The 12,698-nt window shown below is 45.7% G+C and overlaps 1 protein-coding gene across 17 annotated transcripts in view; it reads left to right on the plus strand.

The window, feature by feature from the left end:
• Positions 1-12,698, plus strand: part of col25a1 (collagen type XXV alpha 1 chain) — a 193,911-nt gene that overhangs the window by 169,051 nt on the left and 12,162 nt on the right. For 6 of the 17 annotated variants that reach the window (XM_082965040.1, XM_082965039.1, XM_082965050.1 and 3 more), the window contains 7 exons: positions 6,097-6,123; positions 6,720-6,800; positions 10,663-10,698; positions 10,883-10,936; positions 11,017-11,070; positions 11,229-11,255; positions 11,686-11,739. In XM_082965040.1, the coding sequence (XP_082821166.1) occupies positions 6,097-6,123; positions 6,720-6,800; positions 10,663-10,698; positions 10,883-10,936; positions 11,017-11,070; positions 11,229-11,255; positions 11,686-11,739 (333 nt within the window). The remainder of the gene's footprint in view (positions 1-6,096; positions 6,124-6,719; positions 6,801-10,662; positions 10,699-10,882; positions 10,937-11,016; positions 11,071-11,228; positions 11,256-11,685; positions 11,740-12,698) is intronic. The other 11 variants (XR_014381379.1, XR_014381380.1, XM_082965046.1 and 8 more) reach the window with 3 other exon arrangements.

The following is a 12,698-nucleotide window of genomic DNA, read 5'->3' on the forward strand; positions in this document are numbered from 1 at the left end:
CATATCGCGGGGGCAGTTCGATGCTAATGCAGAACGCCACAGGATATTTTTGTGTTGGTTAAGGGCAGTCAGGTCTGGGGAGAACCAAGGGCTATACCTGTTCCTGGTTCTAAATTTCTTGAAAGGGGCATGCTTATTTAAGATGGAGAGGAAGGCATTTAAAAAAAATAACCAGGCATCCTCTACTGACGGGATGAGGTCAATATCCTTCCAGGATACCAGGGCCAGGTCGAATAGAAAGGCTTGCTCGTTGAAATGTTTCAGGGAGCGTTTGACAGTGATGAGTGGAGGTCGTTTGACCGCTGACCCATTACGGGTACAGGCAATGAGGCAGTGATCGCTGAGATCTTGGTTGAAAACAGCAGAGGTGTATTTAGAGGGCACGTTGGTTAGGATGATATCTATGAGGGTGCCAGTGTTTGCGGCTTTGGGGTTGTACCTGGTGGGTTCATTAATAATTTGTGTGAGATTGAGGGCATCAAGCTTGGATTGTAGGATGGCTGGGGTGTTAAGCATGTCCCAGTTTAGGTCACCTAGTAGCACGAGCTCTGAAGATAGATGGGGGGCAATCAGTTCACATATGGTGTCCAGAGCACAACTAGGGGCCGAGGGGGGTCTATAGCAGGCGGCAACGGTGAGAGACTTGTTTTTGGAGAGGTGGATTTTTAAAAGTAGAAGTTCAAATTGTTTGGGTACAGACCTGGATAGCAGGACAGAACTCTGCAGGCTATCTCTGCAGTAGATTGCAACACCGCCCCCTTTGGTCGTTCTATCTTGTCTGAAAACGTTGTAGTTAGGGATGAAGATTTCAGAGTTTTTGGTGGACTTCCTAAGCCAAGATTCAGACACAGCTAGGACATCCGGGTTGGCAGAGTGTGCTAAAGCAGTGAATAAAACAAACTTAGGGAGGAGGCTTCTAATGTTAACATGCATGAAACCAAGGTTATTACGGTTACAGAAGTCATCAAAAGAGAGCGCCTGGGGAGTAGGAGTGGAGCCAGGCACTGCAGGGCCTGGATTCACCTCTACATCCCCAGAGGTGCAGAGAAGAATAAGAATGAGGGTACGGCTAAAAGCTATAAGAATTGGTCGTCTGTGACGTCCAGAATAGAGAGAAAAAGGAGCAGGTTTCTGGGGGCGATAAAATAGCTTCAAGGTATAATGTACAGACAAAGGTATGGTGGGATGTGAGTACAGAGGAGGTAAACCTAGGCATTTAGTGATTATGAGAGAGATATTGTCTCTAGAAACATCATTGAAACCAGAAGATGTCATAGCATGTGTGGGTGGAGGAACTGAGAGGTTGGATAAGGTATAATGAGCAGGGCTAGAGGCTCTACAGTGAAATAAGCCAATAAACACTAACCAGAACAGCAATGGAGAAGGTATATTGACATTAAGGAGAGGCATGCTTAGCCGAGTGATCAAAGGGTCCAGTGAGATTCAGACAGCTAGCCGGGCCATAGGTAGCAAGCTGGTGGAAGATGGGAGGGAGGTCTGTTTTTAGCCACCTCGTGCGTTTCCGTCTGTGGGTTAGTGGGGTTCCGTGTGGAAGGGGGGACCAGTCCAAGTTGGCAAAATAGTTAGTTATAGTGGCCCAAGAAAAGTGTCCGATAGACCTATTCAGATCGCAGCCGAAAAGACAGCTAACGATTAGCGGGCCGCAGATGGGCGATCAGGTTACGTCGCGACGGAGGGGCCAGTTGGATAACTCCCTCGGGCAGATAACGTCGGTGGTCCAGTCGTGAAGACCCGATGGGGCTCCGCATCGGCAGTAAAACGGGTCAGGATAGGTGAGTTGTAGCCCAGGAGACACTTCAGCTGGCTAGCTCAGGAATAGCCCAGGAGTGGCTGACGGAACTCTTCAGCTGGCTAGCTGGCTAGCTCCGTAATAATGTGTGTTAATTCCGTGACCGACGTTGCCAATAGTCACTCAGGTAGCAGCTAGTTAGCTGCAAGATCCAGGTATAAATGTCCAGAGCCTGCGGTAGAAATCGGGGAAAGGAGAGAGAATAGGTCCGGTATGCTCTGGTCTGAGTCGCGCTGTACAAAAACTGGCGATAGCTATTCGAGCTAATGGATAGCTGAGGACAGCTAACCGTGGCTAGCTGAACTTCAACGTTAGCCAGTGAAAATGGCTAAACACTTGCTAGCTTCTGTTGTGGAATTCAGATGAGGTAAATAATACTTTCTTTTTTAAATTGGTGAGGCGGGTTGCAGGAGAGTGCTTTGAGGTTGAGTATTTAGAATTAAAAAAAAAATATATATATATATATAAAGATAAGTGAAGAAATTTTTTTTTTAAATATATATATACACGGGACACGACAAGAGGAGGGTAGAGGACGTCTGAACTGCTACGCCATCTTGGAAAAAAAGGATGAGATGAGAAAAGGGTGTTTATCCCCCTCAAGCCAATGTCTCCACGCCTTCAAGGCCTTGACGACAGCCAACAACTCCTGGTCCCCCACGTCATAGTTTCGCCTCACCGGGCTGTGCTTCTTCGAAAAGAGGGCACAGGGGCGGAGCTTTGGAGGCGTGCCCGAGTGCTGAGAGAGCACGGCTCCTATCCCAGCCTTGGACGCGTCCACCTCCACTATGAACCCCAAAGAGGGATCTAGATGAGCCAGCACGGGAGCTGAGGTAAACAGAGCCCTCAGCTGACCAAAAGCCCTGTCTGCCTCAGCTGACCACTGCAAACGCAACGGTCCCCCCTTCAGCAGTGAGGTAATGGGAGCCGGTACCTGACCAAAGCCCCGGATAAACCTCCGGTAGTAGTTGGCAAACCCTAAAAACCGCTGCACTTCCTTTACCGTGGTGGGAGTCGGCCAATTACGCACAGCTGAAATGCGGTAACTCTCCATCTCCACCCCTGAAGTGGAAATGCGGTAACCTAGGAAGGAGACGGACTGTTGGAAAAACAGACATTTCTCAGCCTTGACGTACAGGTCAAGCTCCAACGGGTCGACCAAGCACCCTGCGCACCAGGGACACATGCTCGGAGCGTGTAGCGGAGTATATCAGGATGTCATCAATATATACCACTACACCCTGCCCATGCAGGTCCCTGAAAATCTTGTCTACAAAGGCCTGGAAGACTGATGGAGCATTCATCAAACCGTACGGCATGACGAGGTACTCATAGTGCCCTGAGGTGTTACTGAACGCTGTCTTCCACTCGTCTCCCTCCCGGATACGCACCAGGTTGTAAGTGCTCCTGAGATCCAACTTGGTGAAGAAGCGCGCCCCGTGAATTGACTCAATCGCACTGGCTATGAGAGGTAGCGGGTAACTGTACCTAACAGTGATCTGGTTGATACCTCGATAGTCAATACACGGGCGCAGACCTCCATCCTTCTTCAAGAAACTCGAGGAGGCAGTACCCCTGCCCCAGGGATTTGGAGACATATGTTTCCATAGTTGCCGTCTCCTCCTGTGACAGGGGATACACGTGACTCCTGGGAAGTGCTGCGTTTACCAGGAGATTTATCGCATAATCCCCCCGTCGATGGGGTGGTAATTGAGTCGCCTTCTTCTTTCAGAAGGCGAGAGCCAAATCGGCATATTCAGAGGGGATGCGCACGGTGGAGACCTGGTCTGGACTTTTCACCGTAGTCGCACCAACGGAAACCCCTAAACACCTCCCTGTGCACTCTCGTGACCACCCCGTGAGAGCCCTCTGTTGCCACGAAATAGTGGGGTCATGACAGGCCAACCAGGGTATGCCCAGCACCACGGGAAACGCAGGAGAATCCATAAGGAAAAAACGGATTTTCTCCTTGTGATCCTCCCACGTCACCATGCCCAGTGGAGCGGTGTCCTCCCTAATTACCCCTGACCCTAATGGTTGACTATCTAGGGCGTGAACTGGGAAGGGCATATCCACTGGAACAAAAGGGATCCCTACACTATGGGCAAATGATCTGTCAATGAAGTTCCCAGCTGCGCCTGAATCTACGAGCGCCTAATGCTGGGAATGCGGGAAAACTCAGGAAAATTATTATACACAAACATGTGTGCAACAGAGGGCTCTGGGTGAGCCTGGTGCCGACTCACCTAGGGTGACACAAGAGTGCCCTGCCTGCTGCCTCGACTCCCAGTGGAACCTCTCCAGCACCGACCGGCAGTGTGCCCTCTGCGGCCACACATGGTGCATGGACCGGCCCCTCCTTCGGTCGCCCTACGTGCAGCACCTCCCAGCTCCATGGGCGTAGGAGCTGTGGTGCTGGGGGATGGAATCGACAGACCCCGATCTGGACGTCCACGGGTAGCCAGCAGGTTATCCATCCGGATGGACAGGTCCACCAGGTGAGAGTGGTGTCCCTGCAGGCCAACTCCCGACGGACGTCCTCGCTGAAACTACAACGGTAGTGATCGATCAGGGCCCTGTCGTACAATGCCGCGCTGGCGGCCAGGGTCCGAAAGTCCAGAGAGAACTCCTGTGCGCTCCTCATCCCCTGCCGAAGTTGGATGAGACGTTCACCCGCCGCTCTACTCTCAGGCGGGTGGTCGAAAACTGCCTGGAAGCGGCGGGTGAAATCCTCCAATTGGTCCAACACCGCTTCTTCTTCCTCCCATACGGCGTTGGCCCACTCCAGGGCTTTCCCTGAGAGACAGGAGATGAGGGTGGACATGCTCTCATGGCCCGAAGGAGCCGGGTGGACGGTTGCTAGGTAGAGCTCCAGCTGGAGTAGGAACCCCTAACATCCCGCAGCCGTCCCATCATACTTCTTCGGAAGATCGAGCTGAGTCCCACTGGGACCGGGTGAAGGAGGGGTGAGTAGTGGTGCCCTTGGTGGTGCTGGTGGAGGCGCTGGAGGAACTCCTCTTCTCTCCCAGCGATTCATATTCTGCAGGACGCGATCCATGGCGATGCCGAGATGTTGTATCATGGCTGCCTGCTGCTGGACGCGCTCCTCGACCTCTAATCCGGGGGTGTCTGCTCCTGCTGACTCCATATGGGTTGGTGCGTGATTCTGTCAGAAGGTGAGTGTAGCTGGTGCATGAAGTCAGGCGCAGGAGAGCAAAATGAGTGAGCAATGGTAGCATTCCATCAGTTACGACACCAAACTGCAGTCAGGTCAAAACCCTGGTGAGGACGATGAGCACGCATATGAAACGGTTTCTGACAGGTTGTTGAAGAAGCCAGATGTGGAAGTCCTGGGCATTGTGTTGTGTGGCAAAACTGCTCATTTTTGAGTGCCGTTTTATTGTCGATAGCGCAAGGTGCACCTGTGTAATGATCATGCTGTTTCATCAGCTTCTTGATATGCCACATCTGTCAGGTGGATAGATTATCTTGGCAAATGAAAAATGCTCACTAACAGGGATGTAAATAAATTTGTGGCAAAAATTTGAGTGTCTCAAATTATGCTGAGAAATATTTTGCACACTGCAGTACCTATCATCCTTGGACATAGACAAAAGTCAAGTAATACAATTGTATGATTTTATGGTTTTATTTATCATAAGCAGTTGACAAAAATGTATGTATTCTGATTGTCAAACAAACTTGTCCTATTTGAGGTATCTTCCCAGACACAGATTAAGCCTAGTCCTGGGCTAAAAATATCCATTGAGAATGCTTATTAGTCAGGGACTAGGCTTAATATGTGTCTGGGTAACTGTCCCGATAACTACTATCCAAAGCCAAGTAGTCACATTTCATGATTTTATTTATGGTCAGGACTTGTCCTATCTGGAGTGTTAAGGGATTCTTGCACCTGAAATACTATGATTCAGCAATCCACTTTTACTTATGGAAATCCGCTTTTCCCATTATCTGCATGTTCACTCAGCGATATAGGGCTAGTTATCTTCCCAGTGTTATTCCACAACAATGCCCACATAAACATACTTAGATCAAATAACAGAGGTACAGTAAAAGTTTATCATGGATCCACTAATAAGATACTGTATTGAGTTTCACAACCGTAGCTTCTTCTGAAGTGAACGGTCATAGCTTGCTCCTAATGCATTTTCCTGAAACTGCTATTTAGTAGGAAATTACATTAATTCCATGTCAAAATGTCATCAGGTCAAATGAAATGATGCAACTAATCAAAACACATGCATTTTCTTGATTCTGTTTTTCAGGGACCCCATGGCTTCCCTGGACCAAAGGTAAATCCAGATAAGAAAATTGCTTTTGCAATTTTGCAGATAAGACAGCTTGCTTTTGCTTTTATAAAATGCATGCAAAACACATTCAAATGTTAATAGTGTAACCATTAGATAAATGTAATATATATATATATATATATATATATATATATATATATTATTATTATTATACCTTTCCTTGTTAGGTACTGGCAAACTGTATACCATGCTGCAAATTCCAATGTCCTGCAAAGAAATCTGGGCTGTGATAGAATAGTTTGGCCCAATCCCAATGCCACCAAATGTTTTATATAATTCTGCCGGGACAATTTGGCTGGAGAAAATTATATTTGGGACATTAATGGAGCTATTAATGAATTTGACTCTGAGGCAGTATGTGCTGCTTCAGCTAATCAAAGTTTTTATGAGCAGTTGATTAGTTGAATTAGGGGTGTCGATACTGAGCTGGGACAAAAGCCTGCACACCTTATAGTTATCCAGGACCAGGATCTAGGGAAATGGAGCTTAAAGCAGTATGTGTCTACTGAATTCTGTCCATCCACGTATTGCTCATCCCCTGCTCCTAAGTCAACCTCTGCCACTCCTCTTGTATTTAGGGGGAGGCTGGGAATCATGGTCTGAAGGGAGTACGCGGGGAGTCAGGGCACAAGGGGGACAGAGGACCCCTGGGCCTCCCCGTAAGTGCAACACTCAGTCCTCCATCCTGAGAAATCATCTCACCACCACAACCCTGTCCTCCATTTTCCACCGCAAAACCCTCTCCTCTGCTTTCAGCCCCTGGTCTATTTCCTGCTCTTTGTGTGCATTCCTGCACAGCATATATTTATTTGTGTCTCTTTTGTGTCTGTATCTGTCTGTCTTCTGCTGCGTTTGTCTTTCTCTCTCCTTCGCCTGCTTGTGCCAACAGCATTTCAACCTCCCTGCAGTGTTTCCCCTAGGATTTCTTTCACCAGTGGTGGTAAAGTTAGCGTAGGTGGGGGGCGTGTAGTCTCAGACCCAACATTTTACAGGCTCTCCTCTTGGCAGCAGAGACAACATTTTGCTGTTTTAAACCTCATTTACGGCAATTCTACACATTTTGCCATGGCTTATGCCGTGTTCGTATGCTATTTGATTGACTTAAACGTCACAATAAAATCAAAATCATGCTTTTTTTTTTATTTTAGATTCTCCCTGACTGTCTAGTTTTAATTTAGGTAGTTGTTAGTTCTCAAAGATGATCTTGTTTAAAAAATATATATAGATCCATTCATTATCTTTTCTTCATACTTTATACAGGTGAAGTCAGACGTCTACATACACCTTAGCCAAATACATTTAAACTAAGTTTTTCATAATACCTGACATTTAATCCTAGTAAAAAATTCCCTGTCTTAGGTCAGTTAAGATCACCACTTTATTTTAAGAATGTGAAATGTCAGAATAATAGTAGAGAGAATTACTTATTTCAGCTTTTATTTCTTTCATCACATTCCCAGTGTGTCAGGAATTTACATACACTCAATTAGTATTTGGTAGCATTGCCTTTAAATTGTTTAACTTGGGTCAAATGTTTCGGGTAGCCTTCCACAAGCTTCCCACAATAAGTTGGGTGAATTTTGGCCCATTCCTCCTGACAGAGCTGGTGTAACTGAGTCAGGTTTATAGGCCTCCTTGCTCGCACACGCTTTTTCAGTTCTGCCCACAAATTTTCTATAGGATTGAGGTCAGGGCTTTGTGATGGCCACTCCAATACCTTGACTTGGTTGTCCTTAAGCCATTTTGCCACATTTTGCTTGGGGTCATTGTCCATTTGGAAGACCCACTTGCGACCAAGCTATAACTTCCCGACTGATGTTTTGAGATGTTACTTCAATATATCCACATAATTTTCCATCCTCATGATGCCATCTATTTTGTGAAGTGCACCTGTCCCTCCTGCAGCAAAGCACCCCCACAACATGATGCTGCCACCCCCGTGCTTCACGGTTGGGATGGTGTTCTTTGGCTTGCAAGCCTCCCCCTTTTTCCTCCAAACATAACGAGTCATTATGGCCAAACAGTTCTATTTTTGTTTCATCAGACCAGAGGACATTTCTCCAAAAGGTACGATCTTTGTCCCCATGTGCAGTTGCAAACCGTAGTCTGGCTTTTTTATGGCAGTTTTGGAGCAGTGGCTTCTTCCTTGCTGAGCAGCCTTTCAGGTTACATCGATATAGGATATACACTGCTCAAAAAAATAAAGGGAACACTAAAATAACACATCCTAGATCTGAATGAATGAAATAATCTTATGAAATACTTTTTTCTTTACATAGTTGAATGTGCTGACAACAAAATCACACAAAAATAATCAATGGAAATCCAATTTATCAACCCATGGAGGTCTGGATTTGAAGTCACACTCAAAATTAAAGTGGAAAACCACACTACTGGCTGATCCAACTTTGATGTAATGTCCTTAAAACAAGTCAAAATGAGGCTCAGTAGTGTGTGTGGCCTCCACATGCCTGTATGACCTCCCTACAACGCCTGGGCATGCTCCTGATGAGGTGGCGGATGGTCTCCTGAGGGATCTCCTCCCGGACCTGGACTAAAGCATCTGCCAACTCCTGGACAGTCTGTGGTGCAACGTGGCATTGGTGGATGGAGCGAGACATGATGTCCCAGATGTGCTCAATTGGATTCAGGTCTGGGGAACGGGCGGGCCAGTCCATAGCATCAATGCCTTCCTCTTGCAGGAACTGCTGACACACTCCAGCCACATGAGGTCTATTTCTTTGGAGGGCTGTGCGGCCCCCCAAAGAAATGCCACCCCACACCATGACTGACCCACCGCCAAACTGGTCATGCTGGAGGATGTTGCAGGCAGCAGAACATTCTCCACGGCGTCTCCAGACTCTGTCACGTCTGTCACATGTGCTCAGTGTGAACCTGCTTTCATCTGTGAAGAGCACAGGGCGCCAGTGGCGAATTTGCCAATCTTGGTGTTCTCTGGCAAATGCCAAACGTCCTGCACGGTGTTGGGCTGTAAGCACAACCCCTACCTGTGGACGTCGGGTCCTCATACCACCCTCATGGAGTCTGTTTCTGACCGTTTGAGCAGACACATGCACATTTGTGGCCTGCTGGAGGTCATTTTGCAGGGCTCTGGCAGTGCTCCTCCTGCTCCTCCTTGCACAAAGGTGGAGGTAGCGGTCCTGCTGCTGGGTTGTTGCCCTCCTACGGCCTCCTCCACGTCTCCTGATGTACTGGCCTGTCTCCTGGTAGTGCCTCCATGCTCTGGACACTACACTGACAGACACAGCAAACCTTCTTGCCACAGCTCGCATTGATGTGCCATCCTGGATGAGCTGCACTACCTGAGCCACTTGTGTGGGTTGGAGACTCCGTCTCATGCTACCGCTAGAGTGAAAGCACCGCCAGCATTCAAAAGTGACCAAAACATCAGCCAGGAAGCATAGGAACTGAGAAGTGGTCTGTGGTCACCACCTGCAGAACCACTCCTTTATTGGGGGTGTCTTGCTAATTGCCTATAATTTCCACCTGTTGTCTATGCCATTTGCACAACAGCATGTGAAATGTATTGTCAATCAGTGTTGCTTCCTAAGTGGACAGTTTGATTTCACAGAAGTGTGATTGACTTGGAGTTACATTGTGTTGTTTAAGTTTTCCCTTTATTTTTTTGAGCAGTGTAGATACTTTTGTACCTGTTTTCTCCTGCATCTTCACAAGGTCCTTTATTGTTGTTCTGGTATTCATTTGCACTTTTCGCACTAAAGTACGTTCATCTCTAGGAGTGGTATGACGGCCACGTGGTCCCATGGTGTTTTTACTTGCGTACTATTGTTTGTACAGATGAATGTGGTACCTTCAGGCTTTTGGAGAAAAAAAAATCTGAGGTCTAAGTTGATTTCTTTTGATTTTCCCATGATGTCAAGCAAAGAGGCACTGCGTTTGAAGGTATGCCTTGAAATACATCCACAGGTACACCTCCAATTGACTCAAATTATGTCTATCATTCGAGTCAATTAACCTATCAGAAGCTTCTAAAGCCATGACATCATTTTCTGGAATTTTCAAAGATGTTTAAAGGCACAGTCAACTTAGTGTATGTAAACCTCTGACCCACTGGAATTGTGATACAGTGAATAATAAGTGAAATAATGACTGTAAACACTTGTTGGAAAAATGACTTGTGTCATGCACAAAGTAGATGTCCTAACAGACTTGCCAAAACTATAGTTTGTTAAGAAGAAATGTGTGGAGTGGTTGAAAAATTAGTTTTAATGACTCCAAACTAAGTGTATGTAAACTTCTGACTTCAACTGTATGTGTACATGTACAGATTTTTGGAGGTTTTAGTATCTGGTTTTAGCCGTTTAAGTTTACACTGAAAACGAGTGTCGACCCGCCACTGCTAAATGAATATAGGGGAAACACTGTTTTGTTTTTCCCCCGTCCCAATAACAACCTTAAACAATAATTGTTCTTTTCACTGTGTTCATCTTGTATTAATTCCGCCTTGTTCATGTCACTCATACATCCATAACGGCAAAGGGAGCCTCCGGCTTGGACAGCAAGCCTGGAATTAGGGTGAGTTTCATGTGAACCAGCGTCACCCCCCCCCCCCCCCCCCCCGCCCCCACACATACTTTTCCATGAGGAAAGGTTGGGGTGGACCATATCAACATTATGGTACAGTATATGGGAATGTAGTCTGAACAAAGTGTTGTCTTACCTGAGGGTATTGCTTACGATTGTGTCCACCTCTCCACAGGGTATGGACGGGCCTGTTGGTCCCTCCGGTCCAGCCGGGCCAAAGGGGGACAGAGTAAGTGTGTGATAAATTATATGATATAAGAAAGGTTGCCTGTGTTGTGAAAATGTGATGCCTATTTGTGCTTGTGTCAGGGTGAGAGAGGAGCTGCAGGTGAACTTGGGCCAAGGGGACCTTATGGACTTCCTGTAAGTGTGCTCTGATAAAAAACAAAATCCCAGCCAACACACAATACAGTTCTAATAACAATCACAATCTTATTTCAGTCTTACAAGTTCGTAACTAGCTTAAAACATGTAGTACAGTATCTGAAAAAGCTCTTAGGTTATTCTGTGTTTACTTTCAGGGAGCGGCTGGAACACCTGGCCTTGATGTGAGTGAGGCAGTTCTGTCTGTCCCTGTCAGACTTGTGATATCTGTATCCTATATTGCATGCTGTTATTTCTTAATGTGTTCTTGAAGAGGAGTCATTTCATTTTATCATGAATGTACACTGTATCAAAGTACATTCTGCAAATATACTGGATGTATAAGGCTGTCAAAATGACAGCACTAGTCTGTCTTTCTCACTGAGTACCTTCATTTCCTCCATAATGCACATTCCCTTGTGTTCTTTTTGTATCTCTTTTATTGTCCCTCTCTCTTCCTCCTACTCTATGTTCATCTTCTCACCTTTCTAGGGTTGTAACATTGTCAGAGAGAGAAGTGACCCTCCGTGGATGCTCTATCTACACTGTTCCTAGATCAGGTCTTATCAGATTCACTCCCCAGGGCACCAGTACTGAACTAGTTGTATTTTGCAGGGGTTGCCAGGCTTAAGGGGAGAGAAAGGCGACCCGGGGGAAAGAGGAGAAAAGGTAGATCTAGATATGCTACCTTGGGGAATGAATGACACCCCCATAATTTTATGTAGAAGAACTGGTGTCAATGGACAATGAAGGAAAGGAACTAAGCCTTTTCTTTACAAAGTGGATTCAGATTTTTCATCTTTTGAAAATTGAATATCACTTTAATTGAGTGGAGTGGACATATGACAGTTGTTATGACAATGTGGAAGGAGTGGTATGGTATTTGACATAGCTGTAGTGAAATTCATTGGGTTATTGATGACATAATTCATGGGTCTCAGGATTTATAGTGCTAATGTGCTATACAAATTGTATGAGCATTTATATGAGTCATTATGAGGGTCATATGGCAAAGGTGCATAAAGATGTCGGAATTCAGATATGATGTTATTGTTTTACCCCTGTCCACTTAGTTTATAAACTATGGTTCAACGCGCCAATAAATAAGCACAATATACTTTTTCGGTTTCTCAAATTGCCGGCATCTTGGAGCTAAAATTTGATTCATGTATACTTAGCTAATGACGACACACAAAAAAAAGAGTAAAGGAGAGTAATGTACAATACAGAGATGAGGCATTTGTGGTAAGTGCACAGGTCCAACTTTATGCACCTCCACTATTAGATTAAAGTCCAATTAAATTTTGAGCTTGATATTTATCATCTCCAGCACCACCCCAATATCAACATACTGTATTTGAAAATGGCACATTTCTATGTTTTGTTCGAAAAAAGAGGGAAGATAAGTGTTTCCAATGACATCATCGGTGTGCATCATGTGATTTGAATCAATTATGAGTAGGCATTGTCTACTAATTGCCTACTAATTGTCTACTAATTGGTTGATGATGTCATTGGAAACAACTATCTTCCTCTGTCTTTTTGACTACAAAACGTAGAAATGCATTATTTTCACATTTGTTGATGTTGGGAGGATTATGGAGATAATGAATATGAAGTTTAAAAAT

The sequence above is a fragment of the Salmo salar genome, chromosome 18 (assembly GCF_965601325.2).
Source record: "Salmo salar chromosome 18, fSalSal1, whole genome shotgun sequence".
Taxonomy (NCBI): Eukaryota; Metazoa; Chordata; class Actinopteri; order Salmoniformes; family Salmonidae; genus Salmo; species Salmo salar.